Genomic DNA, 27,633 nt, shown 5'->3' with positions numbered 1-27,633 from the left:
CCCTATTCAGGTCACTGGCTCTCTGGGTCATGCCCATGCTGCACTGAGGCATATGGAATATCATTCTGTATTCTCCATGTCCTTCTTGGGTGTGGGAGGAGAGCTTTGTGAGATTGTTTCATTATAGCACCTTGGCACAGAAAGAACTCTGTGTTTGCCTCTACAGACTATCAGGGTTTGGGACTAAGGTCTATTCTGCTGTCAAATCTTCCATATCTACTTGGGGGTTTCTGTTGTTCTCCTGCTAAGGAGACAGGACCCTTTCTTAGGAGTTCCATTGATGTCTAAGCTCTCTTAGCTTCCTTCTGGCTTTTCTTTTGTCTTCCTTACCTCATCTACTGAGATTTTATTTAGTTTAGGATGGAAAAAAACTGGATGTGTATAGTCTTTCAAATTTTAGTCTTAAACTCTAATTTCAGCTTTTGAAACTCAGTACCAGCACTTAAAATTTTTCTATGTTCTACTGGGACATGGCACCTGTGACACAATAACTTCAACTGACTAAATGGAAGGAGGTATTTCAATTAATGTCTCAGAGTTTTTTACCATCACAGATATAAGTACATAGAAAATGTAATTCCTTACTTGATTTTTCTTTCTAACACAGTGTTTAATGCAGTATGTTTAATACAGTGAGTATACATTTCTCTTATCAGATAATAAATTTTTGATGGCAAGCTCTGTATCTTATTAATTTCTATACTCCCCTAAGTGATTAATCAGAAAATGCTCAGTAACTATTGCTTTATTATGACATTAAGATTATCTGGGTTATGGATGCAACTAGAGATAATCATACTAAGTGAAGTAAGTCAGAAAGAGAAAGACAAATACCGTATGATGCCACTTATATGTGGAATCTAAAATATGACACAAATGAACCTATCTGTGAAACAGAAACAAAATCAGGGACGTAGAGAACAGACTTCTTGTTGCCAAGGGGGAGGGGGGCAGGAGAAGTTTGGGTTAGGAGTTTGGGATTATCAGTGCAAACTGGTATATATAGAATGGATAAACAACAAGATCCTACTGTGTATAGCACAGGGAAATACATTCAGTATCCTGTGATAAACTATAATGGAAAAGAATATGGAAAAGAATGTATGTGTGCCCGCACATGCGTGTGTGTGTGTGTGTGTGTGTGTGTGTGTGTATAGATAGATAGATAGATAGATAGATAACTGAGTCACTTTGATGTACAGCAGTAATTAACAACATTGTAATTCAACTATACTTCAATTAAAAATAAATTAAAAAAAAAGAATAACTGGGTTAAACTTGCCATGATCAGGAGAAGAGGGTAGATTATTAAGCATGAGTCTGACTGGCTCAGCTTTCCTGATCATCTGGCACTGGCCTGAAAAAATAAAATAATTTTTGGTTGTCAGATACTAAATTAAATGATCCAGATACTATTGTGGCTTATTAAAGGACTTTATTGAGCTTCAGAAAGAAAGAACAAATGAAAACTAAATTACTGAAGATTTATATTTTCTCCCCTCTGTTCTTTAGGTCTTCTCAAAAGTTACCTCCAGGGAAAATGCCAATAAGTGATCATGACTCTGGTGTTGAAGATGAAGATGTTTCTCCAAGACCAATTCCTAGTCCTCATCCAGTGAGTCAGAAGGTATCACTGATCTTAGAACTCACCTTTGTGATTAGAAACCTAAAAGTCTCTTCATGTTAAAGCACTCAATAATATTACCTAAAACTTCCTTAAGTTCATTCTAAGATATCTATAGCTATCTATATGTATATGGCTTTGACTATATATAAAGATATATATATATATTCCTCACAGGTACATATAATTATTATATGTAATAATATATATGAATATGTACACATATTGTAATAAGTATTTATAATTATTATTCCCAGAGAAAACTGAGGAACAGATTGGTTAAGTTACCTGCCTAGGATTATATAACTATTAAGTAGTAAAGCTGGAATTCAGGAAGTTTGGGATTTGGTAAACCTAGTGATTTAGGAGGTTTAGTTTCAGAATCTGGTGCTTTTAACCCATATAGACACAACATTCTGTACATTAACCAGAGCTCAACATCGTTTCTTATTACCATATTCTGAGAAAACATTCTATTTCCTTTTGGAGATTGCTAATAACCTGCCATAATTTTTTTATTGAGGCCAACTAGTGGGTTATTTTAGAATTGTTGTGTCTTAATTACTTATTAGAAGAAAAAGGAATGAGAAAGACTTTTTAAAATTAATATTAAATTATAACCAAATTCGCCACAGCTAGTATTTTGTTTATTCTTTTTGGCTCTCTTCCAACTCTTTTAGTTGATATCAGTAAAAAGAATAGCAGTGAATAATTTCACTTAGTAGAATATTCTGAATACTTATTGGAAGACCCTTATTTAAGATGCAGAAACATTATTCTTTACTAGATGTGTTGAAGCATCAGGTCTGATAATTTTTTTTTCAGAGAGGGTAAAAAGAGGTCTGTTATAACATAGTTTCCCATATTGTGTTCTGTGATCTAAGCAACATTAATCAGTGTTCCAGTGAAAGGAGTTTCATTGTTAAATAAGTTTGTGAGGGCAAGGACCTTATTTATTTTGTTCACAGTTGCATTTCTAGTACTAGCACATAGATGCCCAGAAAATATTTGTTAACTGTCTAAATAAAGAATAAACACTTTTTAATAAATAACTGGATGTAATTTGGAAAATACTAATCAAAGGAAAATGAAGCATATATCATTATCCTAAAAGGTACTTTTTCCTCTTTAATTTCTTTCCCACTTACAGGTTTCTAAGATCCAGCCATCAGTTCCTGAACTTTCACTTGTATTGGATGGCAACTTCATAGAATCAAACCCTGTGCCTAACCCATTGGAAATGGTGAATAATGAAAATCCTCCTTTGTTGATTAACCATTCTGAACACTTTGAGCCATTGCAACCGCAGCTTTATGATGAGAAACACAGCCCAGAAGTTGAAGCTGGAGAGCCTTCCGTGAGAGGGCTACCAAATCAATTAAACCAGGACACTGCTCCTTTGAGACACTGCAAAGTAAGACGGCCATCTACCTGTAAGAAAGGGAACAACCCCCATATCAGGAGCAGTGTTACACCATCTTCTTTTAATGGACCGTCTCCTGAGGCATCTGAAAAGCTTCAAACAGTTTCTGCTGGAAATGTACACAAAGAAGAGTATCCTGTAAGATCCTCCACATTTAATTCCAGGCAGTCTTCCTTTGCCCCACAGTCCCACCCACACAATTTTGTTTTTTCACCCCATAATTCAGGAAGACCAATGGAATTTCAGATACCTACTCCCCCACCACCATCTTACTATTCCACAAATGTTTGCAATTGTTTTCAGCATCATGGCTGTATTCAATATAGTCCAATAAGTTCTTGGCAAGGAATGAATACAGTAGGATCCACTCAAGACCTCCAGTCTGAAGCCCTTCAAAAACATTCATTATTTCATCCAAGTGGATGTCCAGCTCAGTATAATGCATTCTGTTCCTCAAGTAGTCCTGTAGCCTTGAGACCTCAGGGAAACATGGGGGGTTGTTCTTCCCACAGCAATGTAGAACCATCGCCTGTGGCAAGACTACCTCCACACGTGGACTCATGTAACCCATGGCCTTGTGCAGTATGCGTGCACACCCCCAAGACTGGGTCAGATAATGGAATGATGGGACTATCTCCGGATGCGTATAGGTTCGTCACAGAGCAAGACAGACAGCTGCGACTACTTCAGGCACAGGTTTGCTAGCTTTCTTCTGTTAAATTCTTGGTATTAATAGGGTTTTGAAAAAATAACTGGCAACTCTTCAGTAATTATAGTTTATGGAGTAGAATTGTAGAATGTCAGAACTAGAAGAGACCTTGGAAACTGAATTCTAGTCCCTGTTTTACAGGTAAGTAAAATGAGGATTAGAGAGAAAAAATAATTTACCCAATGACACATTGCTAGTTAGGAGTAGAACTAGGCCTAGAAAGCAAGTCCTCTCTTCTCTGTCTTGTGCATATCCTAACCTACAACATAATTGTATTTTTCTTTCACTTTTTGCCTCTAATGAGAAGTCTGTATAATTTACTAAACTCTATATACAACTAAATATAAAGCCTGCACAGTAGGTTCTGATACTCTGTAGTTTGTCAACCCTATAGTGTGTAAACTAACCTTTAGCCAGTGTACCCTTACAGAGTACATGTAGTGCCGCCTCTGTGTATCTATACTAGGCTTGTTCTACTCATTTTATTCTGAAATGCTTCCTTTCTTCAGGCCTTTATGACAAAGTTCTTAGTCTTTTAATTATATCCTTGCACAGTTTAGTCTTTATTGTATTGTGTCTTTTTCTTTCTTTGCTAACTGACACCCTTCTTCCACATACCTACCGCAAACCCCCCACTCCTTCCTTTCCCCGTGGTACCAATGGAAACAACCTGAAGTAGATACTTTCATAGTTTTTTCCATGACCCTATAACTATACTAATATATGTAAAATGGACATATATACATGTGTGATTTTTTTTTTAAAAGTCTTTTATAAAATTGGGGTCATAGTGTTCGCATTTTGCAAAAACAAGATAATGACATTTTTCAAATTCTGCTTTAAAATGCTTTAGATAAGACACCCAAGAAAAATTCAGCTTTGCTGTTTTTTTGAACCCAGGTATATCCTCTGAAATTGTAAAATGTAACAAAAGATTATAAACATTTGGCAGAATTTTTAATGTGGCTAAATATTTCACATTGAAAAGAAATTTTTCTTTCTTTCTGGTCTTTTTTTTTTGCGGTATGCGGGCCTCTCACTGTTGTGGCCTCTCCCGTTGCGGAGCACAGGCTCTCGACGCGCAGGCTCAGTGGCCATGGCTCATGGGCCCAGCCGCTCCGCGGCATGTGGGATCTTCCCGGACCGGGGCACGAACCCACGTCCCCTGCATCGGCAGGCGGACTCTCAACCACTGCGCCACCAGGGAAGCCCTTGATCTTGTTTTTTGAAAAAAGATAATAGCGGCTAAAAAGGTCTTCTAAGCTATTTAGAAATCTTAGTACTTGGGATTTATATACTTAAAATGTAAATTATAGACTACTGGCTCTGGTGTAGATTATGAGTCATACTTGGAGAACACAAAAGATGATGTAGAAAATGCTTCTATGATAAATTCACATAGTATTTTGCTAACATATTTTTTAAAACTTTTTTAAGGTAACATCTTATTTAACTTTTTTTTTAAACTTTTTTTTTAAGATGTTTTTGATGTGGACAATTTTTAAAGTCTTTATTGAATTTCTTACAGTATTGCTTCTGTTTTATGTTTTGGTTTTTTGGCCACGAGCCATGTGGAATCTTAGCTCCCCGACCAGGGATCAAACCTGCACCCCCTACATTGGAAGGCAAAGTCTTCTTAACCACTGGACTGCCAGGGAAGTCCCTATTTAAATTTTTTGAGAGTATCATAACATTTTCTATATACGTTTCTATAGAACTGTCTTATTCTGCATAGGATTCCCTTGTTATGTACAAGAAATCGTCTAATTGGTCTCTTATCAATTATTTCAGCAGTTTGAAGTTTCTGCTTTTGTAAACAGTGCAGCAGTGAACACCCTTATACTTGTATCTTCTGTATATATGCATGTACCACTGTGGCATAGATCTCTAGAAGTAAAATTTTGAAGTCAAAGGGAACACACATTTAAATGTTCAAAGGTACCCAAACTTGCTCCTCTTCTAATATTCAAAGTCTTATTTTGGTGTAGTGGTTAAAGAGAGTGGACTCCTTGGGTTCTAATCCAATTTTGGTGTGACGTAAGTTATACAATCTTGGGCAAGTTACTTTATGTGTCTGACTTAAGTTTTCTCATCCACAAAAGAGGAATATACATAAGTGTATGGAGTTCTAAGGGCTGAATGAGTTACTAGGTAGGGGCCAAGAATAGTGCCTGGCATATAGTGCTCAGTAAATGTTAACTATTATTATTATTTTCATTATCGTTACTATCTCAGTTAATGACATCACTTCTCATCCTGCTGCTCAGGCCAAAATCCTATGCATAAAAACCAAGGCTTTTACTTTTCTAGCTGTATCCTGAACTTAACTATTCTTTACCATCTTTCCTGCTACCACCCTAATTCAAACCATCATTTTCTCTTCTCCATACATGCTGCTTCCAGTACTGTTCCCTCATGTTTTCCTGCAGTTGGAAACATGAGAGCCATCTTTTTAAAAGCCCAAGTCAGATCATAGGGATCCTGCTTAAAACACAATGGTTTTCCATTGCAATTAAAATAAAATCAAAATTTCTTACCTTGACCCTCAAAATCCTTTGGGTTCATCTTCTGTCTCCCTCTCCTCGCTCATCTCTTGCCACTGTCTTCCATGTTGACTACACTTCAGCTGCAGTGGTATGCTTTTTGTTCTTCAAAAACACAAACATCTTTCCACTTTATGTGCTTAAGCTTCTAGTCCCCTTTGCCTGAAACATTCTTCTAATTCTACTAATGGCTAGCTCTTTCTCATCATTCAGTCAGGCCTTAATTACATGTTTTAGTTTTTTGTCTCTAGGGAGCTCTAGGCAGGGAGCTTCATCACTGTATTCTTTAGCACCTTGAATAATACTTCACTTAAAACAGTTGTTCAGGGCTTCCCTGGTGGCGCAGTGGTTGAGAGTCCACCTGCCGATGCAGGGGACACGGGTTCATGCCCCGGTCCGGGAAGATCCCACATGCCGCGGAGCGGCTAGGCCCGTGAGCAATGGCCGCTGAGCCTGCATATCCAGAACCTGTGCTCCGCAATGGGAGAGGCCACAACAGTGAGAGGCCCGCGTACTGCAAAAAAAAAAAAAAAAAAAAAAAAAACGGTTGTTTAATACATATTTTGTAACTTGAATGAGTGAAAAAGGCCACCAGAAAGGCTATACCAATTTAATACTTGAAAATTTTTCCCATGTCTCTAATACTGGACATATCTACTCTTAAATTGTTATCAGTCTTTATTAATAGAAATGTTTGATTTGCATTGTATTATTATGAGTGATCATTTTATTGTTTATTGGCCATTTGTATTTTCTTTCTATAAAGTCTCTGCTATTTACCCATTTTTCTATTAAGTTCTTTTCTAATCAATTTATAAGAGCTTATTGTATATTAAGGAAATTGGTTCTTTATCATCTGTATGTGGTATTTCTTACAGTTTGTCTTAAGTGTTTTGTGTTTTAATCATTTGTACAGAATATTCCAGCTTAGACATAATTAGATTTATCAGTCATTTTCTTTTTGGGTTTTGTATTATGTTTAGAAGAGCCTCTTCCCTTTAAGATCATAAAAAATTTAGTCTTCATTACCACCACGCCCCCAGGATTATATTTGTTGCTTTATTTTGGTATATGAGATAAAAGATTTTTTTATTTTTAATCCTTAGATGACTGACTCCATATATTTACTGAATAATATATCTTTTTGTTAGTGATTTAGAAATGCATTTTTTATTGTATAATTAAAGTATCATGTGTTTGTATCTGTTTCTGTACTGTGTTCCCCATTGATCTGCCTGTCTATTCCAGCACTATTACCATTCAGTTTAATCTCTATAGCTTTATAATAAATCTCTTATCGAGTACTTCCTAGGCAGTCTTTCTAAACCTCACTTTTCTCAGCTGTAAATTGAGGGCAGTGATTGGTATTATATGTAGATTTGATGGTTAAATGAATTTATATGTATATGTATATATATTCACACACACACACACCTGTCAGTCTAGATAAAGTGCTTACTGTAGGATGAGGCTATAGTAAACACTCAACAAATTACAGTTATTTTGTTTATCTCTTAGTCCTCACAACAACCTTAGTTTTAGGTAATGTTGAAGCTCATAGTAGCTAAATAGCTTTTCCAAACGGTAGCAGAGTAGGATTTAAACTTATATCCTCATGACACTAAAGCCCATGCTCCAAACCACTATAAGTACATATGCCACTTTGTATTATTAATGCAGGTCGTATTTCTATTGATCTCAACAATTATTGATAATACTTATTTTCCTATATTAATAAAGTTAATCTACTAAAGTTAATGAGTTGAACACAACAGTATAACTTACAGGGAAATAGAAAATTACAGTGTTTAAAAAGGGAGGCTTTTCCACTCCTAGGTGTATATCCAGGGGAAATGAAAAAATATGTTCACACAAAAACTTGTATACACATGTTCATAGCAACATTATTTATAATAGCCAAGGATGAAATAATCCAAAGTCTATCAACTGATGAATAGATGAACACAGTGTGACATTATCTATACAATGGAATATTTCAGTCATCAAAAGGAATGAAGTACTGATAGGTACTACAGCACAGATGAACTTTGAAAACGTTATGCTAAGTGAAAGAAGCAAGATGTAAGGCCACATATTGTTTGGTTTCATTTATATCAAATGTCCAGAATAGGCAAATCTACAGAGACAGAAAGTAGATTAGTTGCCGCCAAAGGCTAGGTTCTGGGGCCATGGAGAGTGACAGCTAATGGGTACAGAGATTTTTCGGGGGTTGATGAAAATATTGTAGAGTTAGATGGTGGTGATGGATGCAGACTTTGTGAATATCCTAAAAACCATGGAATTGTATACTTCAAAGGGATAAGTTTTATTGTATGTGAATCACATCTCAATTTTAAAAGGAGTAGGGGAAGCTTTTGGTGTTTGAACTTCAGCTTTGCTACCTGTTAGTTATGTGATCTGGGCAAGTAACTTTATTTTTAGTGCCTCAAGTTTTTTTCTGTGTAAAGTGTGCTTAATAGTAGTACATTCTTCATGGAGTCATTGTAAAAATCATACATAAGAGCTCTTATTGTAGTGTCTTGTAAACAGGAAGCACTCAGTGTTAGAGACTGTTATTAATATTTCCAGTTTCAGCATGACCAAATGCGGGCAATTCTGGTTAGCTTTTATAAGATGAATCTTGTGTAAAAAATTGTTCAAATTTGGTATATGGAGTTAGAGTATGCCTCCTATCTTACTTTTGGTTTGTAAGTGAAATAGGAATAAAATGTTTGAAGTGTTAACATTAAGGCTTTTCTATGTGAGTGTCAATTTATGAATGCTAATCTAAACACCTGTATGTTTTTATTTTTAAATTTATAGGTAGCCCACTTAAGTTCTTAATAACTAATGACAATGATTTTCGACATTGATTAAGTTTTATGGTATAATGTAGTTGAAATGTGAGAAAATATAGTTAAAAGTCAGTTATTTATAACGGGGGCACTTTGTAATTCATTTTTAAACTCTTATGCCAGTTTGGTTGATTACTTCACTGTCAGTGTAAAGTATGTTTTTAATTGATACAGATTCAGCGTTTGTTGGAAGCACAGTCTCTGCAGCCCTGTTCCCCTAAGACAACCACTGTTGAAGACACAGTGCAAGCTGCCAGACAAATGGAGTTGGTTTCCATGGAAGCACAATCTCCTCCTGCTTTGCACATGAGAAAAAGTGTAAGCATTGCTGTAAGCACAGGTAATTTCATTTTTTAAATTTGTACATGGTACACATAATGTCAAAACCAAGGTGATGAGAGTATAACTTAAGTCTTTGTGTAATTTTACTCTTTCTGAAAACTATACCTGAAAACAGATTGGAAACCATATAACATAATATATTGTTTGTTTTTGCTGCTTTCTCAAGATGAACCCCCAGTTCTAATGAGAGAAGTCATCTGTGGTTTGAGGGATCAGGGAAGGTTTCATCTATGCAGTGTTATTGATTCTGGGCTTTGAAGGGAATGTAGAATCTTGGTGGAATTGAGAGATGGCAGAACAGATGGTAGAGAAAATAGGGCTCAGTGGGGAAACACAGGGTTCTGAGTTGTCTGGTACTCTACACATTACTGTGTCATGGAGAGACTTTACTGCATATTTCACAAAGCCATGTCTACTTCATTTGGTAAGCAAAATAGAAGGCCTTTTTTTTTTTTAATTTATTTTTGGCTGTGTTGGGTCTTTGTTGCAGCACGCGGGCTTTCTCTAGCTTCGGCGAGTGGGGGCTACTCTTCATTGCGGTGTGCAGGCTTCTCGTTGCGGTGGTTTCTCTTGTTGTGGAGCACGGGCTCTAGGCGCGCGAGCTTCAGTAGTTGTGGTACGCAGGATCAGTAGTTGTGGCGCACAGGCTTAGTTGCTCCGCAGCATGTGGGATCTTCCCGGACCAAGGCTTAAACCCGTGTCCCCTACATTGGCAGGTGGATTCTTAACCACTGCGCCACCAGGGAAGTCCCGACATTTGATTTTTAAATACTCGCCTGATATTATGTATGTCTGATACATCTCTAATATAGCATCATAAATATTGTATTTAAGAATCAAAATCAGAGAGCCTAGGGATTTGCATTTTATATATTTTCTCCTGTTTTTCAGAACAGCAGTTTTCAAAACACATATACACCCCAAATCATATTTAGAACCTTGATAGGTAAAACACATCATTTGAGAGCCACACCTCTTGAAGAGGTAGGGCCCAGAATGTCCTCTTTCCCTTTGTACCCCAGTTTTCTCTCTTTTCACCTTTCACTTACCTCTTCATGGCATTTCTGAGAAAATATAATCTGAAAACAGTTCTGGGTAATTGTGTTAAACTAATATAGCTAGTGTTACTTAACAAAGGTTTGTCAGAGAATTATTTTTATAAGTGAATGTTTGTTTCAGTATCTGTTAAATCATCTAACGTCTAGGTGCCAGCTTGTTTTGGAATGCGGCAGGTGATGATCAAGAGCCTGAATCTCAGCTGAGACAAGATGATACCAAGATTTCCAGTGAGGACATGAATTTTTCTGTCGATATTAATAATGAAGTCACAAGTACTCCTGGTAGTGCACCTTCATTAAAAGCTGTTGATATTCCCAGTTTTGAAGAGAGCAACATTGCTGTGGAAGAATTTAATCAGCAACTTTCTATATCCAAGTAAGATCTCTTTGATTCAGTATTCATCTTACCTCTTTTTTTCTTTTTAAATTCTAATATTCTTCTGGTACTCTAACTCAGAAACTGTTTGTTTTCTAAAAGTATTTTCATTGGTGTCTTTCCTAATGTGATTCCTATGTAACAGACAATTCTTTTCTCTTTTTTTTGAATTTTCTTTTTTGGCCGCATTGCGTGGCATGCGGGATCTTAGTTCCCTGACCAGGGATTGAACCTGTGCCCCCTTCAGTGGAATCGAGGAGTCCTAACCACTGGACCATCAGGGAATTCCCTGTAACAGATAATTCTGAGCCTTCTAGAACCATTCCCAGATGTCGCTCACTGGATGTGTAAAACAGTCTGGCTGAATCAGAACATTTGAAGAAAATTTCAAAAATATGTATGCTCAGGCCTCACTGTAGAGATTCTGATAACACTAGATCCCAGTTGGAGCTGGGGTCCTGAATTTTGTAAATTTTTAAAGATTTACCATATTGCAATTATATATGTATAGCTAAGTCTTTATTTCTGAGAGATACAACCTGTTACCTGAGATATACTTCAGAATAAGCTGGTGGGGATGAAATGGCTAGGGGTATAGTTGAAGTAAGGTAGACTGAGTAGGTAATTTTAAAAAGTGATGGTACATAGTGATTTGTTAAACTATTCCCTCTTGTGTCTGAAATTTTTCATTATGAAATTTTCATTAAAAAAAGATAAGGATTGTGAAGTAATTTAGATCCTTAGCAAATTTGGAAATAAATTCAACAAATATTCTTTGAGTTTCTGGTATGTGCTGCCACAGAACTAGGCCCTAGAGATTGAGCAGTAGGTCAGACAAAGCTCCTGACATCATGGAATTTCCATGAGTTGTAGAGACAAACAGTAACCACATCGGCAGGAAATCATATAATTTCATATAATGACAACTGCCTGAAGAAAATAAACCAGGGTGACCAAGTGGAGTGTAACTGGGATAGTGGCATGGGAGTGAGGAGGCATTATTAAGTAGGGTGGTGAAAGAAGCCTTCCCTGAGGGGGTAACATTTGAGCAGTGGCTTGAATGATGAGAAGAAGCCAACCATGACAATATCTGGCAAAGAGTGTTCCAGGTGGAGGAAATGGCAAGTGTAGACCCTGAGGTGTGCGTGAGCTTGAGAGTTCCAGAAACAAGCAGGAAAGCCATTGTGGCTGAACTTAGTGACTGAGAGAGCACAGGAAATATGGTCAGAGATAACAGGCAGGAACCAAATTATGTAGGGCTTTGTAGGTTGTAAAAAGGAGTTCTGAATTTATTTTGTGTTCATTAGAACCAGGGAGGATTTTAAATGATGGGCTGGTATGATCTGATTTTCTTTTTTTAAAGGCCATTCTAGCTGTTTTGTGGCAAGTGAACTGATGAGGATTAAGAGTGGAAGTAGGGAGACTCGTTAATAGACTAAAGACCAAGTGAGGTGAAGGTGCCTCGGAATTGACTGTGGTGGAAGGGATCAGGTGTAGCATAAATGTTAAAGGTAGTGCAATAATGTAAGTTAAAACACTACAGGGTAATATATCACATGAAACAGTTTTAAAAGAGGTGAATTCAGTGGTGGGGGTGGCATGGGGCAGGCCGTTGATTACTTTTTAAAATTATAAGCCTTTTGATAATATTTGACATTTTAAATTATTCTGGTTACAATAATGATTAAAACAATAAATACACCCCTCCAGAAAACTAGAAATATTTATCTGCTTTGCTCAGTAGAGTATATGTCTTAACCTTACAATTCAATTAAGTACTCATAGTATGTACCACAAGTGTATTAAAAAGATCTGTATATGTGTCTCCCCGACTAGACTGAATTCCTACAGGATAGGGATCCTACTCATTTCTATATCTTTAGGACTTGACCCAGTGTCTGGTTCCCCATGTTAGCTCCTTCATAAACGTTCAGTGATAGGAAGAGCAATTTGGGGTGAGCCCCAAAATAAGTCCACATTTTATTTGGAATAATTATAGAAACTGAGAACAAAGAGGCATGAACTGTGGTTATCCTTATTTATTCTCCCTAACTTCTGTAAACTGTAGACTATCAGGAATTAGGAGGTTTTACCCCTGAAATAGTTTTTAAGTCAGAACTTTAAAAAGTCTCCAATCCAGGGACTTCCCTGACAGTCCACTTGTTAAGACTTTGCCTTCCAATATAGGGAGTGTGGGTTTGATCCCTGGTTGGGGAGCTAAGAGCCCACATGCCTCTTGGACAAAAAAACAAAACATAAAACAGGAGCAATGTTGTAACAAATTCAACAAAGACTTTAAAAATGATCCACATCCAAAAAAAAAAAAAATCTCCAAGCCATTTTGGTTTTTAACTTCAGAAACAGATCTGAGTTCATTGATAGAATGCAGTTAATTGCTTTTTCAGGACAATTAACTAACTCTGTTGATTCCAACATATAACAGATGTAAATCTGATTTTTGTTCAGCTTAATATATGACTTGGATTAAATAGTATCTCCAGTGTGGTATATGGTGGTTTGGGTGCTTCTTTAGGAGATTCTTCCCAAACATCTGGTCTGATTCATGCTGTGGTTCCCAGTGCTAAGTATTCATACATGGCACCTGGCCACCTGGGTTCCCTGCCCTCTTTGGATGTCTTGCTGAATCAGTCTAATGTTAAAGCAGTTTGTGAAAGATAAATTTTTTGGCTTGCAGCATATATGATAATTGGTTGCTTTTTCCCAGGGGAGAGTGGTAGATGATATTTCTTTTGACACAAGCTTGCTTTTTTTTTTTAAGAAGTCGTGCTTTGGACATACCTACTAATACTTGCCATATTAGAATCATCTTTAAACAATTTTTTTTAATTTGAAATCTTTAATGTTTTGGTTCTTGTCTTCTTTTTTAGCTTTTATTTTTGTTTGGTAGGTTAGACACCAAGACACATATTTTTAAATTCTTGAAAATGCAATATAGTAGAGTGATTAAGAGCATGGTGCCAAACTGCCTGGATTTGAATCACAGCAGTGTGACCATGGGCAGGTCTCATAATGTCTAGATGACTCTGTTTTCCTGTCTATAAATGGAGACGGTGAAAGTAGTACCTATCAGCATTGTAAAGATTAGATGAGTTGATGTATTTAAAACACATAGAATAGTACCAGAATTAGTACCTAATTATTGTCATCATTTAGCTAAAGGTAGTATAAGGCAAACTCAGTAACTGACATGGCCTCTCCTTATAAAGTGCTTTTGCAAATGTTTGCATGATAAAAATCCTGCTCAGTACAAGTACTTTCCCAAAAAGCCATAAAATCTCTAAAGGCTGGATTTCTGCTTCTACATTTGAGTTTTGGTATTTTCACTAAAGTGAAATTAGTTAACATGGTTGAAGATAAAGGTTCAATGTGATATTTAGGAAGCAAGGGGATAGCAGCAGGAGATGAAGAGAACTAGCAGTTATGGAGCACCCACTATGTTTATCTGGTACTATGCTAGGTACTTTGTATCTCCTGTAATCCTGTCTCATGTTTTTCAACTCAGGGAGGTGGATATCATTTTTCGCATTTGATGAATGAGGAAACTGAGGCCCAGAGAGATTAAGAAATTTGCCCCAGACACAATGAACAAACTATATTATAAATGAGAATATATGTGACCTAAGAGATAAAAGGAAGTGCTAATGGGGGTTGAAAGAAGCAAGAGGACATACCCAGTTAAGGTTTTAGAACATCATAGAGGAAGCAAAGTTTTAAAATGTCCCTCAAGCAGTAGATAGGATTTTGATGAGAGTGTGCCAATTTAAAGGCATTAGAACAGTAAGTCTTGGCTCAGTGGCGCTTGAAAATACAGGTAAATTTGGACCCTTCACCAATTCAGAATCTCTGAAGGGAGAAGTCCAAACAGTTGTATTTTTTAAAACTTTACAAGTGATATTGATTTGTAGCCAAGATTGAGAACTGTTCTGTTGTAGACAAAATTTATGGGCAGAATTCAGAGTACTGTTAGTAATCCAGTTTGTTCAGAATATAAAATAAAACAGGCATTGAAAGAGATTGGCTGAAAAGCCAAGTTGACTACCAAATTTCAGAGAGCTTTGACTGACAGTATAAGGAATTGTGTTTGTTTTAATAAACCTTTTAAGGTTTTTGCTTGTTTTTTTGTTGTTGTTGTAAAACAAAATAACATAGAATTTACCATCTTAACCATTTATATACAGCCAATCAAGATGAAATGCTTATCTAGTACCACTAAGAGCTGACGGTACAAACCAGAATGCTGCCGAGTCTTACCCCGTTCTCCCAAAGTTACTGCACTTCAAATATACATTAAAGATACCTTGATAACTAACACTTACTTTATATATGTATGTCCTTTCAAGCAGCTCTTCTCCACTTGTGGAAAAAGAACCTGATGTGCCTGTATTCTTTCCAAATCCTCTGCTGGCGGAGAGTGTAAGCATGTGCTTCCAAAGTGGACCAACAGAGGGTGCCACTAATAGCTCTGTAACATCAGGGGAACCCAAAACTGAGCAAGTAATGCAACCCTTGCCTCATCAACCATCTGATAACCAGAAACTATTCCAGGATGTGTTGGTAAGAAAATGTAAAGCATTTCACCTTTTGTGAGATGGTTATTTAGTCTAGGATATGTGAGTTAAGCCTTTCCTATCCTTAAACTGATTGGGACCTTGATATAAAAAGTTTTTCCCCAAATTAATGATATGTCACTTATTTCTTTTAGCTTTTCATAAATTATGATAACCTAAATTCAGTAACTCATTGTAAGCATGCCAGTCATCAGATACTTAGATAGCCAGGGAAAAAATGTCTTATTTTAAAAATATGTTGACATTATGCCAAATTCAAACTAAAGTTAGTACCAGAAAAATAAGCGAGAGTTTGCAGGAAACTTGAAAATTGGAAAGTAGTAGAATATTTATGATAATATTTACTGACTTTAGTTCAGATAAGCAGATTTTTATTGAATATTTAGCTTAGTATAAGAAAATGAACTAAGTGGATAATATACAGATGAATATGACCGTCTCTGCCTTTGAAAACCTATGGATAATAGCCCATGGATACCAGTAACAAATAACTATAGGACAGGCTGAGAAGTGCTGTAAGCAAAGGCAATACACAATAAAAAGGGGTAATTCTGGTTGGAGGAAATAGTCATCTTGGAAAAGCTAGAATGTAAACTGGGACTTGAAGGTCAAATGACCGTGGCTGTCGCTTACCAATTGTAGACTTTGGAACATTTGATTTCTCCATTTATAATTGAAGGCTAATTAAACATATGTCATAGGGCCTTAAGTATTCATGAGTTAACACATATTTGTTATTTGCCTGCTAGGTCCTAGACTGGTGCTAGCAGCCGTGTGCTCAAGGGAATGAAATATGATTTAATGTCAGGAAGGCAGAGATAGGATCACAGGTCATTCTCATTCAAAGCGAGAAAAGAGAGGAGTCAAATTCTCAAAGTAACATAAAGATCAAACTTATAACTCTGAAACATTATCATTTTTCAAATGAAGGCATGATTTTAAACTTTTGTTTATAAAGAATTTACTATAAATCCTTAAAAATACTTGAAATATTACTCAAATGATTTTAAATCTTTTGGTTTTAAAATGAACAAATTCTGAACAAACATTCTAAGTTTTCTGTAGGATCTGATGAAATCATTCATTCATTAAGATGGGCTTCTTTTATAAAAACTCCATAAAACTTGGCAAATGTATTTGATATTTTGTAGAATTTAGCAGGATAATATTTTGCTCTTCTCTGGCATTACTTACCACTATTATTTGCATTTTTGTTTCCTAAGACTGTTAATAGTGATTTTTCAAATATGTCCTTTTTCTTTTTTCATCAGGGTCAAGGGAACCACCTATTGAATAACTCCCACAAGGAAACTGAGCAGCCATCCACCAAAGCAGTAATTATCAGTCACGAATGCACCAGAATGCAGAATGTTTACCATACTAAAAAAAAAAACCATGATTCAGGACCGGTGGACAAAGATTGTGTTCTTAATGCAACCCTTAAGCAACTAAGAAGCCTTGGAGTAAAAATTGATTCTCCTACTAAAATGAAGAAAAATGTACATAAAGTGGATCATGCCAGGTAACTTTAAAATTTGTTTTAAAAGATAAAGAAAAATTTAAATGTATTGCAGCTGTCTCATGAAAAAAGGTATAAGCTTGCCACTCAATTCAATTGGCTTATCCTTTTTTCAGGGTCTACTATATGATGAATATAAGAGATTGTTTCTACCCTTTAGATTTTTCTAGTAGAGGAGCAGGTTATATACCTAAGTAACTTGAGGGATATTGGCCAACAATATGCTCTGGGAGTCTTATAGAAAGAGAAATGAGCTTTTGCTCATTTTTGATGTCTGGAAAAGTTTTCCTGGAGGTGATGGAGTCTGCGCCAGCTACTGGATGTACAGTTAATGCAGTTATGCCATCTAAAAGGCAAAAACATTCCTTTTTGTGCGACTCCCCTGGTGGCGCAGTGGTTAAGAATCCGCCTGCCAATGCAGGGGACACGGCTTCGAGCCCTGGACCGGGAAGATCCCACATGCCGTGGAGCAGCTAAGCCCGTGCACCACAACTACTGAGCCTGCGCTCTAGAGCCCACGAGCCACAACTACTGAGCCTGTGTGCTACAACTACCGAAGCCTGCACGCCTAGAGCCCATGCTCTGCAACAAGAGAAGCCACTGCAATGAGAAGCCCACGTACCACAACGAAGAGTAGCCCCCTCTCGCCGCAACTAGAGAGAAAGCCTGCACGTAGCAACGAAGACCCAACGCAGCCCAAAGTAAATAAATTTTAAAACAAGATTATTTCCTTTAAAAAAAAATTCCTTTTTGTAGAAATGTGTTTTGAAGAATATAGTTATATGAACCTTACTTATTGCTCACCAGTTCCAACTGGCCATGTTCTTCTGTTTAGATTCCTCTTCATCAAAGATCACCTCAACACATACTTGTTTTAAAGAGGATAAAATCTGGAAATTATGTTATTAAGGCTAGTGTGCTTTCTATTAATTATTTTTGATGTCATTTTCTAGTTACAAAAATAATACAATTTCATGATTTAAAAAAATATCAAATAACATGCAAGAATATCAGATAGAATGCAAAAGCCCCCACGTCCCAGACTCCTCAGTCTGACTCCTCCTAGATTATTTCTCTTAACTGTTTCTTTGGTATTCTTCTAGAAATGCTCTAGGCATGTTCAAGTATGTATCTGTGTGATAAGTGTTGCAATTTGGGGTTTTTGCTTAACGTTATATCTTAGGTACTTTTCTTTATAGGTATATGCAGTTCTTTCTCATGCATTTAAACAGCTGGATAATATTCTGTTGTGCCCATGTACTATAATATAGTGAACCCAAGTTCTCTATTAATGGACTTTTAGGCTGAATCTCTTATTTCTTATCTCAAACAATGCTAAGTGAACATCATTCTACATATACTTGTACAAGTGTCTTTGTAGGATAAATTCCTGGAAATAAGCAGGATCAAAGGATATGTGCATCTGAAGTTTTGGTAGATGTTGCCATTGCCGACCAAAATAGTTTTACTAGTTTATATGCCTACCACCAGTGTAGGAATGAGTCTAGCATTTTTGAAGGTTTTATTTCAATACTCTTGGGATAGAGGCTATATACATCTGTTAAAATGCATAAATCACCCTGCTATCTGTGTGGAGCCCTTACGTTTTGGTATGGCTGCCTGTAGGGAATAGTTTTTTTGTTTGTTTGTTTGTTTGTTTGTTTGTTTGTTTTTGCCGTACACGGGCCTCTCACTGTCATGGCCTCTCCCGTTGCGGAGCACAGGCTCAGGACGCGCAGGCTCAGCGGCCATGGCTCACAGGCCCAGCCGCTCCGCGGCATGTGGGATCTTCCTGGACCGGGGCACGAACCCGTGTCCCCTGCATCGGCAGGCGGACTCTCAACCACTGCGCCACCAGGGAGGCCCGGGAATAGTTTCTAAGTAATGTATTTCTTCATAGTGGCCACCCTGTTTTAATCTCTTAAGTATGAAACATTGAAATGAATAAATTTTCAGTATATAATGAACTTGATTCTGTTTTTAAATGCCTATAATGAAATGGAAAGTAACGCCTTTTTGATGTATCAGTGTGGAGTAGTCACATTCTTCTCTTTATTTAAATGACAGTTTATATTATAAATTTATGCTATAAAAATAATACATGCTCGGGGTTGGAATTTTACAAAGTGAAGAAAATGTCATCTGAACTAATAACACCCAAAGAAAATTAGGAAACATAGTTGCTGTTTTCCTATATATATAATTTTGTTTATTTTTCTTTACTTACCATTACAAAATAGACATTTTCATTTAATATTGTGGGCTGTTCCCATTTTTAAAATTCAATTACCTATATGAGTTGAAAAATCCATAGATATACATTCATAGATAGGATTTTAGTTTCATGTAAGATGATTTTCTCAAGGAAGTAAAAGCTGATGTGAAAAAAATTATTTTCAGTTCAAAACAATATATTAAATTAATCATTTCCATAGAGGGGTAAACTGGCTAAAATTTTACAATGATATAGCTATATCTTCACATGAAAACTTTTTTTAAAAAGCTTTATTTTATGTTATAAATTGTGTAAAATATTGTAGAGCTTTGGAAATAGAGTTTGTTTTGTTTCCATTGTCAAAGTAATATGTTTGTTTTGGAAACCTTGGAAAATTTAGAAAAGTAGACAAGGAAAACTCATATTCAGGGGAATTCCCTAGTGGTCCAGTGGTTAATACTATGTGCTTTCCCTGCTGAGGACCTGGGTTCGATCCCTGGTCGGGGAACTAAGATCCCACAAGCCGCAAGGCCAAAAAAATCAAAACAAAACATATTCATACCAACCAACTTCATTTACTATTAAAAATTTTGCTTTTGTATTTCCTTTTATTTTTCTAAAATAATTTTAACAGCAACCATTTATTGAGTGCTCATAATGTATGAGGAACTGTGCTGAAGTTTTATGCAACATTATTTCAGTTAATCCTTGCAATAATCTGTGTGATAGATACTATTATTATACATGTGTTATAGATGAGGAAATTAAGTACCAATTTACTCAAGACCCCACACCTGTAATTTTAAACCTACTCTTCTAAGTCCAAAGTCCATAGTTTTTTTGTTTTGTTTTGTTTTTTTACTATTTTGCTCTATGCTTATTGCTTGTTTAAGTTTTTGGTGGGGTCTTAACGGTGGTGTATATTTTGCTGCTTTGTGTTTTGACCATACTGTATATACCCTCCCAAAAAAGTGTTTTTGGTTTTACACTGGAAAATAATCACGTTTTCAAAGTTGTTGTAACGTCTTCTAAGCATCATCTTTAGTGGGGAACTAATAAACCAGTAAGTAGGGCATAGTATTTGTTTACTTAACCCTTCCCCTCTTGTCAGAACTGAGTCAAATTTTTTTCAATGTCTACTATTTTAAATATTGCTATAATAAACATCCTTTTGCCAAGATTGCATTTTTTAGGTTTAGGATTATTTCCTTAGACTAGAGTCTCAGAAGTAGAAAGACTAAGTCAAATGGTAGGAAAATTTTAAGGCTGTCACTACATTGCTTTCTGAAAGAGTAAGATTTTTACCTTCCTACCAGCTATATGTGTTAGTAGTTCACCAATACTTTTACTCATTTTACTTCAATAAATATACAATGAGCTGCTACTGTGAGCCAGCTATGAGAAATATCATGGTATACAAGATAACCTAGGAAAGACATCTTTCCCCTCATAGATCTTATAGTTCAGTGGAGAAGATGCACAAATAAATAGTCAATTATAAAATACTCTGATACCTGCTATGAAAAGGAAGGATATAGTATATCATGGAAGCACATAGGAGAGGTACCTAGCATATTTTCATACTGTATTATAATTACCCTATATTAAAATTGACCATTTTAAAGATCTGTGCTAAATTAGACCAAAAATTCTTAAATTATCTTTAATTTATATTTTATGCATTATTAATGGATTCTCTATGTTATTGTGATTAAAAATGAAACTGCACTGAAACTATTTCTCTAACACATATAAGTCATATTTTGTTGTCAGTAGTCTTAGGCTGAGAGGAGATTCCAAGCATAAGACTATCTAAAGCCTACCTAATTAATTCACGTTGTTTCACAGTTTGTCTTGAACTTAGTTCTTTTAGTATAATCTCCTACCACTCTCTACCAAATTCCAGTTTACCCCTCTTTGGCATTTGCAAAGTTCCTTGCTGTTAGTTTTACCTGGGATGCTCTTTTTTATCTTTCTGCTTGCCAGAATCCTTATCCTTCAAAGCTGAACTCAGACGTCACCTCCTTTGTCAATGTTTCTGGGACCTCTCACCAGAATATTGATGTTTTGTACTCTCAGAGTACCTTGTTTCTAATAAATTATATAGCATGTTCTTGTGATAGCCTTTCCAGCAAGATTGTGAGTTTTATCTATCTGTGAATCCTCATTGCTTCTACCACATTTGGTGGGTCTTCATGAATTGATAAAGGAAGGAAATCCAAACTACTCGGGTCATCACTGAGGTTTACAATGAATGCCTTATTTTTATAAGTACCTCTGTAATACTTATTGTCAGTATTTATGGCCTTGTGTTGTTATCTTTTAACAGATATTGGTATAATATAGTTGGTGTGCTGAAAGTTCATAAGGCAGTTGTTTAGAATTTAAGACACATTTTTCCTATAGAAATAGTGTATAAATTGTAGTTTGGTATTCCAGAAAAGTAATCTTTGTAATCCTTGTAATGCCTGTTGTTGTCCTAGTTCTATAAACCAGCTACCTTTGTCATTGTACCTATGTGAAAACTTATTTCACGTTCTAGTTCTGGACTGCAGGAGCATATCTTCTAGCCAGAAGAGTAGCTGAGACAGGGGAAGGAAGATTTCCTTTCTGTTTTCCTGTTCCGTAACACTGCAGATTAAGAAGGTCCAAAAACAGGAAAACAATGAAAGAAGGTCCCAGACATACCTAGAAATTGTAGGGAAGATGGAGGACTGGCAGCAGCCTCTACAGGCATATTCCCAATTGGAGTGACATTTTGAATTCAAAACAGATCCTTAGCAGTCTCTCTAGTTATTTCCTTGCTCTCTACTTGAAAATGGTATGTTTCCTCTAGTTGAAAACCCTATGTAGGATAAGTAGGAGGTAACTAATTGGGATTCAAACAGGACAGTAGTCAGGGTTGGTTTTCATCTTTAAGTAAGCTGGAATCGTTCCCTTAATTGTTGGCATGTGACTCTCATATTTAAACATAAATGGACTCTCATCATCCTTTTGTGACTGTATATCTAATGAGATTCTAATATAGTATATCTGTGATCAAGGCTTTTAGGATTTGATCAGTGGAATGGCCTACTTTTGCTTTTCATCTTAATTACACTAGTGTTTATATGCATTTGTCCTGAGTATTATTGATTTGTTTTGTTTTCAAAGTAATGGTGTTTCCTCCAGACCCCAAATCGAAACTAGCTAGCTGTGTTAGACAATGAAACTTGAAGAACCTTTTGAACTGGTATTGATTGTTTTCATGGATTTATATGGATCTTTTAACCATTCTATAAAAGATCTATTATTACTCAGCCATAAAAAAAGAATGAAATAATGCCATTTGTAGCAACATGGATGGACTTAGAGGTTATCATATTAAGTGAAGTAAGACAGAGAAAAACAAACATCATATGATATCACCTATATGTGGAATCTAAAAAAAAATGACAGAAATGAACTTACTTATAAAACAGAAATAGACTCACAGACATAGAAAATAAACTTATGGTTACCAAAGGGGATGGGGGGAGGAGATAAATTAGGAGTTTGGGATTAACGTATGCATATTACTGCATATAAAATAGATAAACAACAAGGATCTACTGTACAGCTCAGGGAACTATATTCAATATCTTATGATAACCTATAATGGAAAAGACTCTGAAAAAGAATATATATATAAATAACTGAATCACTTTGCTGTACACCTGAAACTAACACAACATTGTAAATTAGCTATACTTCAATTTTTAAAAATGGTTTAAAAGAAAAGATCTAATTCAAATTAGATCTACTTTTTCTTAATATTTAACATTTTGAATTAGAAGTTTTTATTTGCCTTCATATTATTTACATTAATATTATCTATAGATATATTTTTAATATGTACAAGTCTGATTTAATATGCAAATTGCTTATAATTTTGAGGAAATAGGCAAAGAAAGTAGAAAAATGACTTTATATTCAGAAGATATTAGCACTATGAATATATCATAAAAGAATAATATCTAGATAGATTGGTACTATCTCTTCCATCTTATTAAGACAGTCTCCAAAGCAGTAAATACCAAGAAGGTTGAGGAAGAATTCCAAGTTAGTTATAAAGAACAGCATTATTAAGCACATTCTTCCATTGTTTGGTAATGACATCACTGGTTTTAGGGGATATTGATGGCTGAAAATAGTTTCTTCAGAATTTCATGTACTTGTGAGAATAAAAATACCTGATAGTTATTTGGGTTTTGTGAGGGTAGGGATGCAGGCAGTGGCTGGCATGTATAAAACAGCTGAATTTCTTCGTTGGATGGTATGGAAAGTCATAGCATATTGTTTGACTGTAATATAATAATAATATACTATATTGTAATATTATATATATAATATAATAGTACACAGAGGACTCTGATTTTTAGGGCATAGAAAAACTCTGATAGCAAAATACAAATTGCTGAATACAGTGTAGTGAAACAGTGGTTATAGAGTCCCAGAGAGTAAGGCAGACCTGGGCTCAGCTTGCCAGTTACTAGCTGTTCAACTTAGGGAAATTAGTTAAAATCTCTATTCCTTAGTTTTCTCAACTGTAAAATAAAGATAATAATACCTATTCATTCAGTAAATATTTATTGAATGCCTACCCTGTGCCAGGCACTGTTCCAGGCACCAAGGATACTGCAGTGGTGGGGGAAAGAGACAAAAAATCCCTTGCCCTCATGGATTTTCATGAGGGAGCTAGACTATAAATAAGAACTGTGAGTTAAATATATAGGTAGCCATAAGTGCCGAGGAGAAAACAGAAAAGTAGGGGAAGAGAAATGTGAATTGTTGTAATGGAGAATAAGTTTGAAATACATGATAGGGACAACCTCCCAGAGAAAGGTTTCTGCAAGGATTAAATAAGGCACTGAATGTTTAGCAGAGTGCCTAGCACATAATAAGGCATCAATAAAAATTAGCAGCTATTATTGTATATGTGATATACAGGAAAAGGCAAGTCAGTTGATTACTGTTAATGAGATACACCAGCCAAAGTGAGTGAGGATTATATCTAACAAAAGAAAATTGGTGTATACACACACACACGCACACATGTCCATATCCAGAGACTGGTTGATATTTTTCATTCATTACAAATGGAATCTCTTCAACTATGAACAATGTAACATTCTGAGCTACTCACCAAATCTTGTTATATTATCAGATGTGTTTTCTGTTTGATTTTATTTATTTTTATTTTACCAGTATTAAAAAGCTTTACATTTTGGGGTCTTATATTTGGTCTTAAAACCATAACTGATATAAATTTAGGAAAATTAATTTGTGTTCCACTTTCAGTCTTTGCATCATGGATTACCTTCTAGGTTATCATAGTTACCCCTTGAATGTATCTGGATCATCAAGACTTAGATGTCTGAGCTTTCAGATAAAAAGCACCATCAAGCTTAAAGCTGAAGACTTACTGTTACCTTCATAGAATGGAACATATTTACAATTACACTGTTTAGTACTCAAAATAAGATAAATGATGGCCTGCTCTGTTCTGTCTTTCAGTGTGTTGGCATGCATCAGCCCTGAAGCAGTGATCTCTGGATTAAACTGCATGTCATTTGCTAATGTTGGCATGAGTGGCTTAAGCCCCAACGGTGTGGATTTGAGCATGGAGGCAAATGCTATAGCTCTGAAATATTTAAATGAAAATCAGCTGTCACAACTGTCTCTCACTCGATCAAACCAAAATAACTGTGACTCATCTTTTAGTCTTCTACATATTAATACAGACAGAAACACAGTGGGCCTTAGTTTAATTTCACCAAACAACATGTCATTTGCAACCAAAAAATACATGAAGAGATATGGACTGATTCAAAGCAGTGACAATAGTGAAGATGAAGAGGAGCCTCCAAACAATACAGATACCAAGAGTGAACATTTAGCGAATCAAAACCTTACATGCATAGCTGAACAACTTGATTGTCAGAAAGAGCCTTCTAGGAATGCTTGGGAGATAACTACTTGTAACTGTGACTCCATGGGCACCCACACAGATATGCCAGTATTGAGAAATATTACAAATGAAGTTGTTCAGCCAAAAGCAACACCACAGTTGAATGAAAACCCAGATTTCTTATTAAAGAACCTTAAATCAAGTCCTGCAGTGAAACTCCGAACTGGAAAAGCAGAGTTCACCCAACATCCTGAGAAAGAAAATGTCAGGGACACTCCGATTTTTCCTGAAAGTTTGAAACCTTCTGACACTTTAAAGCAAATGAATAGTATGAATTCAGTAGGCACCTTCTTAGATGTGAAGCGTCTCAGACAGTTGCCAAAATTATTTTAAACTTTTAATTCCCCCGCCCTCCTGATATGAGGATGGGATGTCTCCTGAAGATACTTATGGAAGCCAGAGCCTTTTGGTAGTTTTGGAATTCCTAGTCATTCTAGGGATCACTCTTTCTTGGTAGCAGCTGATGGCAAAGAGCTGAACAAGTGACCTGATTGTCTATGAGATGGCTGGCTATTAGGAGGGCTAAATGCCCTTTGTTCAAATAGTGGTGTTCAGCATCACTGGATTTTTTTTTTTTTAAACAAATCCTAAGATCAGTTATTTCAACAAATTTAGATAAGCAGATGCTATCCAACTATGAATCTGAATTGCTCTTTTATACTGTACATTTTGAAAAGTAAGTCTGTTTTCCTAGCATTTTGCATCTACCCATTATCACCAAAAGAATATAAAGTTATCATGACCCTGAGTAAATTAGCTAAATCAACCCTTATTGAATTTAAGGGGAAAGTTTTATTTTTAAAAGTAACTTAAGATCTTTTATACAAGGAGTATAGATGTTGTCTTAAGATGCATATTTGTTAAATACTGTGGAAGTAAAACTTTTGCACTCTTGTGGGTTGATGTTAATGTAACATTTTCAACATACAGCACTAGCGATCACATAATAAAATTATTGAGTATGAGTGTGTTTTATAAACTTTGTGAGTTTTTCAGATGTTTTAATATTTTTTAATGGAACTTAATAAAAATGTCTAGATTGACTACTTTCCTTTGTCCTCTGCTGTAGCATATCCTTCTCCACTTTAAAAAAAAAACTTTTTAGACTCCCCAAAAATTACAAAAATGATACAGAGAGTTCAGGTGTACCCTTTATCCAGCAACCCCCAATGATAATATCTTATATAACCATAGTAAATGATCAAAACCAAGCAATTGACATTGGGTACAATATTAGTAACTAAACCACAGACTTTTCAGGTTTCACAAGTTGCTGCACTCATTTATTTACTTTTTGGTGTATAACTATGAAAATTTATCACTTATAGATTTGCATAACCACCACCACAATCAGCATACAGAACTGTCCCATCATCACAAAGAAACTCCCTAGTTCTGCTCTTTTAAAATACAGCCTCCCTCCAACACTAACTCCTGACAACCAATGATCTGTTCTCTATCACTGAAGTTTTGTCATTTTGAGAATGCTAATATAAATGGAATCATAGTATGTAATTTCTTGAAACTGGTTTTCACTCAGCATAATATCCTTGAGATCCATCCAACTTGTTTAGTGCATCAGTAGTTGCTTCCTTTCCTCACCTTCTTAAGAAATAAGTTTTAAATTGTTATTTCTGAACGTAAATGAAAAAGTCCTCATTCACTTGAGAGAGAAAGCTCTTCTGCTGAAGTTAAATTAAGACGTCGTTGCCTTATATCAAAATTTGATACGTAAACTGGAGAGAAATGGACTTTGGGTCTCTAAATACCCAGCTGGGGCCTTGTAAGGTAATAATCTGATGAAACAATTTATACTTATCCAGCCAAAGTATGGCAACATGATGCTCTCTGCTGTTCCCCACTGGAGCCAGGCACCAGTTAGTGTACACTTCCCTGTTACATTGCCCTTTCAGGTTAAAATCAAGATATAGAAATGTCACTGATGGTGATTCTCTGTGTTTACCTTTGTTCCCATTGGCAATGTCTGGGGCTTCGGTTATTTTAATAAATATTTTAAAAATCCACTTATAGGTTTCATTGGAGTAAATTTTTAAGTAATGGAATTGTCATCGCCACTTCAAGTGTGTTCTGTTTAACTTTAGCCCTCAGTGTTTCACCCAAGAAGTGGGTGTAAGTACAATTTATATTGCATATTATTTAAAAAACTGAGAGAATGCTGATGCACTGACAACCTCATTAACTATACCATTATCTCTGGGAATCCTGTAATTTTCACACCAAACAAGAAGCTCTCTATCTGAGCAATAAAAACTGAACTCAAGGCTTTTTAGGCTTTTTTTTTTTTTAGCAATAAAAACTGAACCCAAGGCTTTTAATTCCATCACTACTGTTAGCACATCTAATTCAAGGCCTCTGATAAGACACTTAAGC

General features: G+C 35.8%; 1 protein-coding gene across 6 annotated transcripts in view; it reads left to right on the top strand.

Annotated features, from left to right (window-relative positions):
• Positions 1-26,279, top strand: part of STIL (STIL centriolar assembly protein) — a 143,659-nt gene extending 117,380 nt beyond the window's left edge. For 4 of the 6 annotated variants that reach the window (XM_079913259.1, XM_079913261.1, XM_079913264.1 and 1 more), the window contains 7 exons: positions 1,513-1,627; positions 2,775-3,743; positions 9,329-9,494; positions 10,702-10,930; positions 15,292-15,505; positions 16,791-17,041; positions 24,789-26,279. In XM_079913259.1, the coding sequence (XP_079769385.1) occupies positions 1,513-1,627; positions 2,775-3,743; positions 9,329-9,494; positions 10,702-10,930; positions 15,292-15,505; positions 16,791-17,041; positions 24,789-25,575 (2,731 nt within the window). In that variant the 3' untranslated portion in view covers positions 25,576-26,279. The remainder of the gene's footprint in view (positions 1-1,512; positions 1,628-2,774; positions 3,744-9,328; positions 9,495-10,701; positions 10,931-15,291; positions 15,506-16,790; positions 17,042-24,788) is intronic. The other 2 variants (XM_079913263.1, XM_079913262.1) reach the window with 2 other exon arrangements.
• The last annotated feature ends 1,354 nt before the right edge of the window (positions 26,280-27,633 follow it).

This window comes from Stenella coeruleoalba (genome assembly GCF_951394435.1).
Source record: "Stenella coeruleoalba genome assembly, chromosome: 1".
Taxonomy (NCBI): Eukaryota; Metazoa; Chordata; class Mammalia; order Artiodactyla; family Delphinidae; genus Stenella; species Stenella coeruleoalba.
Note: the sequence above shows the minus strand (reverse complement) of the source record. Positions and strands in the feature narration are given on the sequence as shown.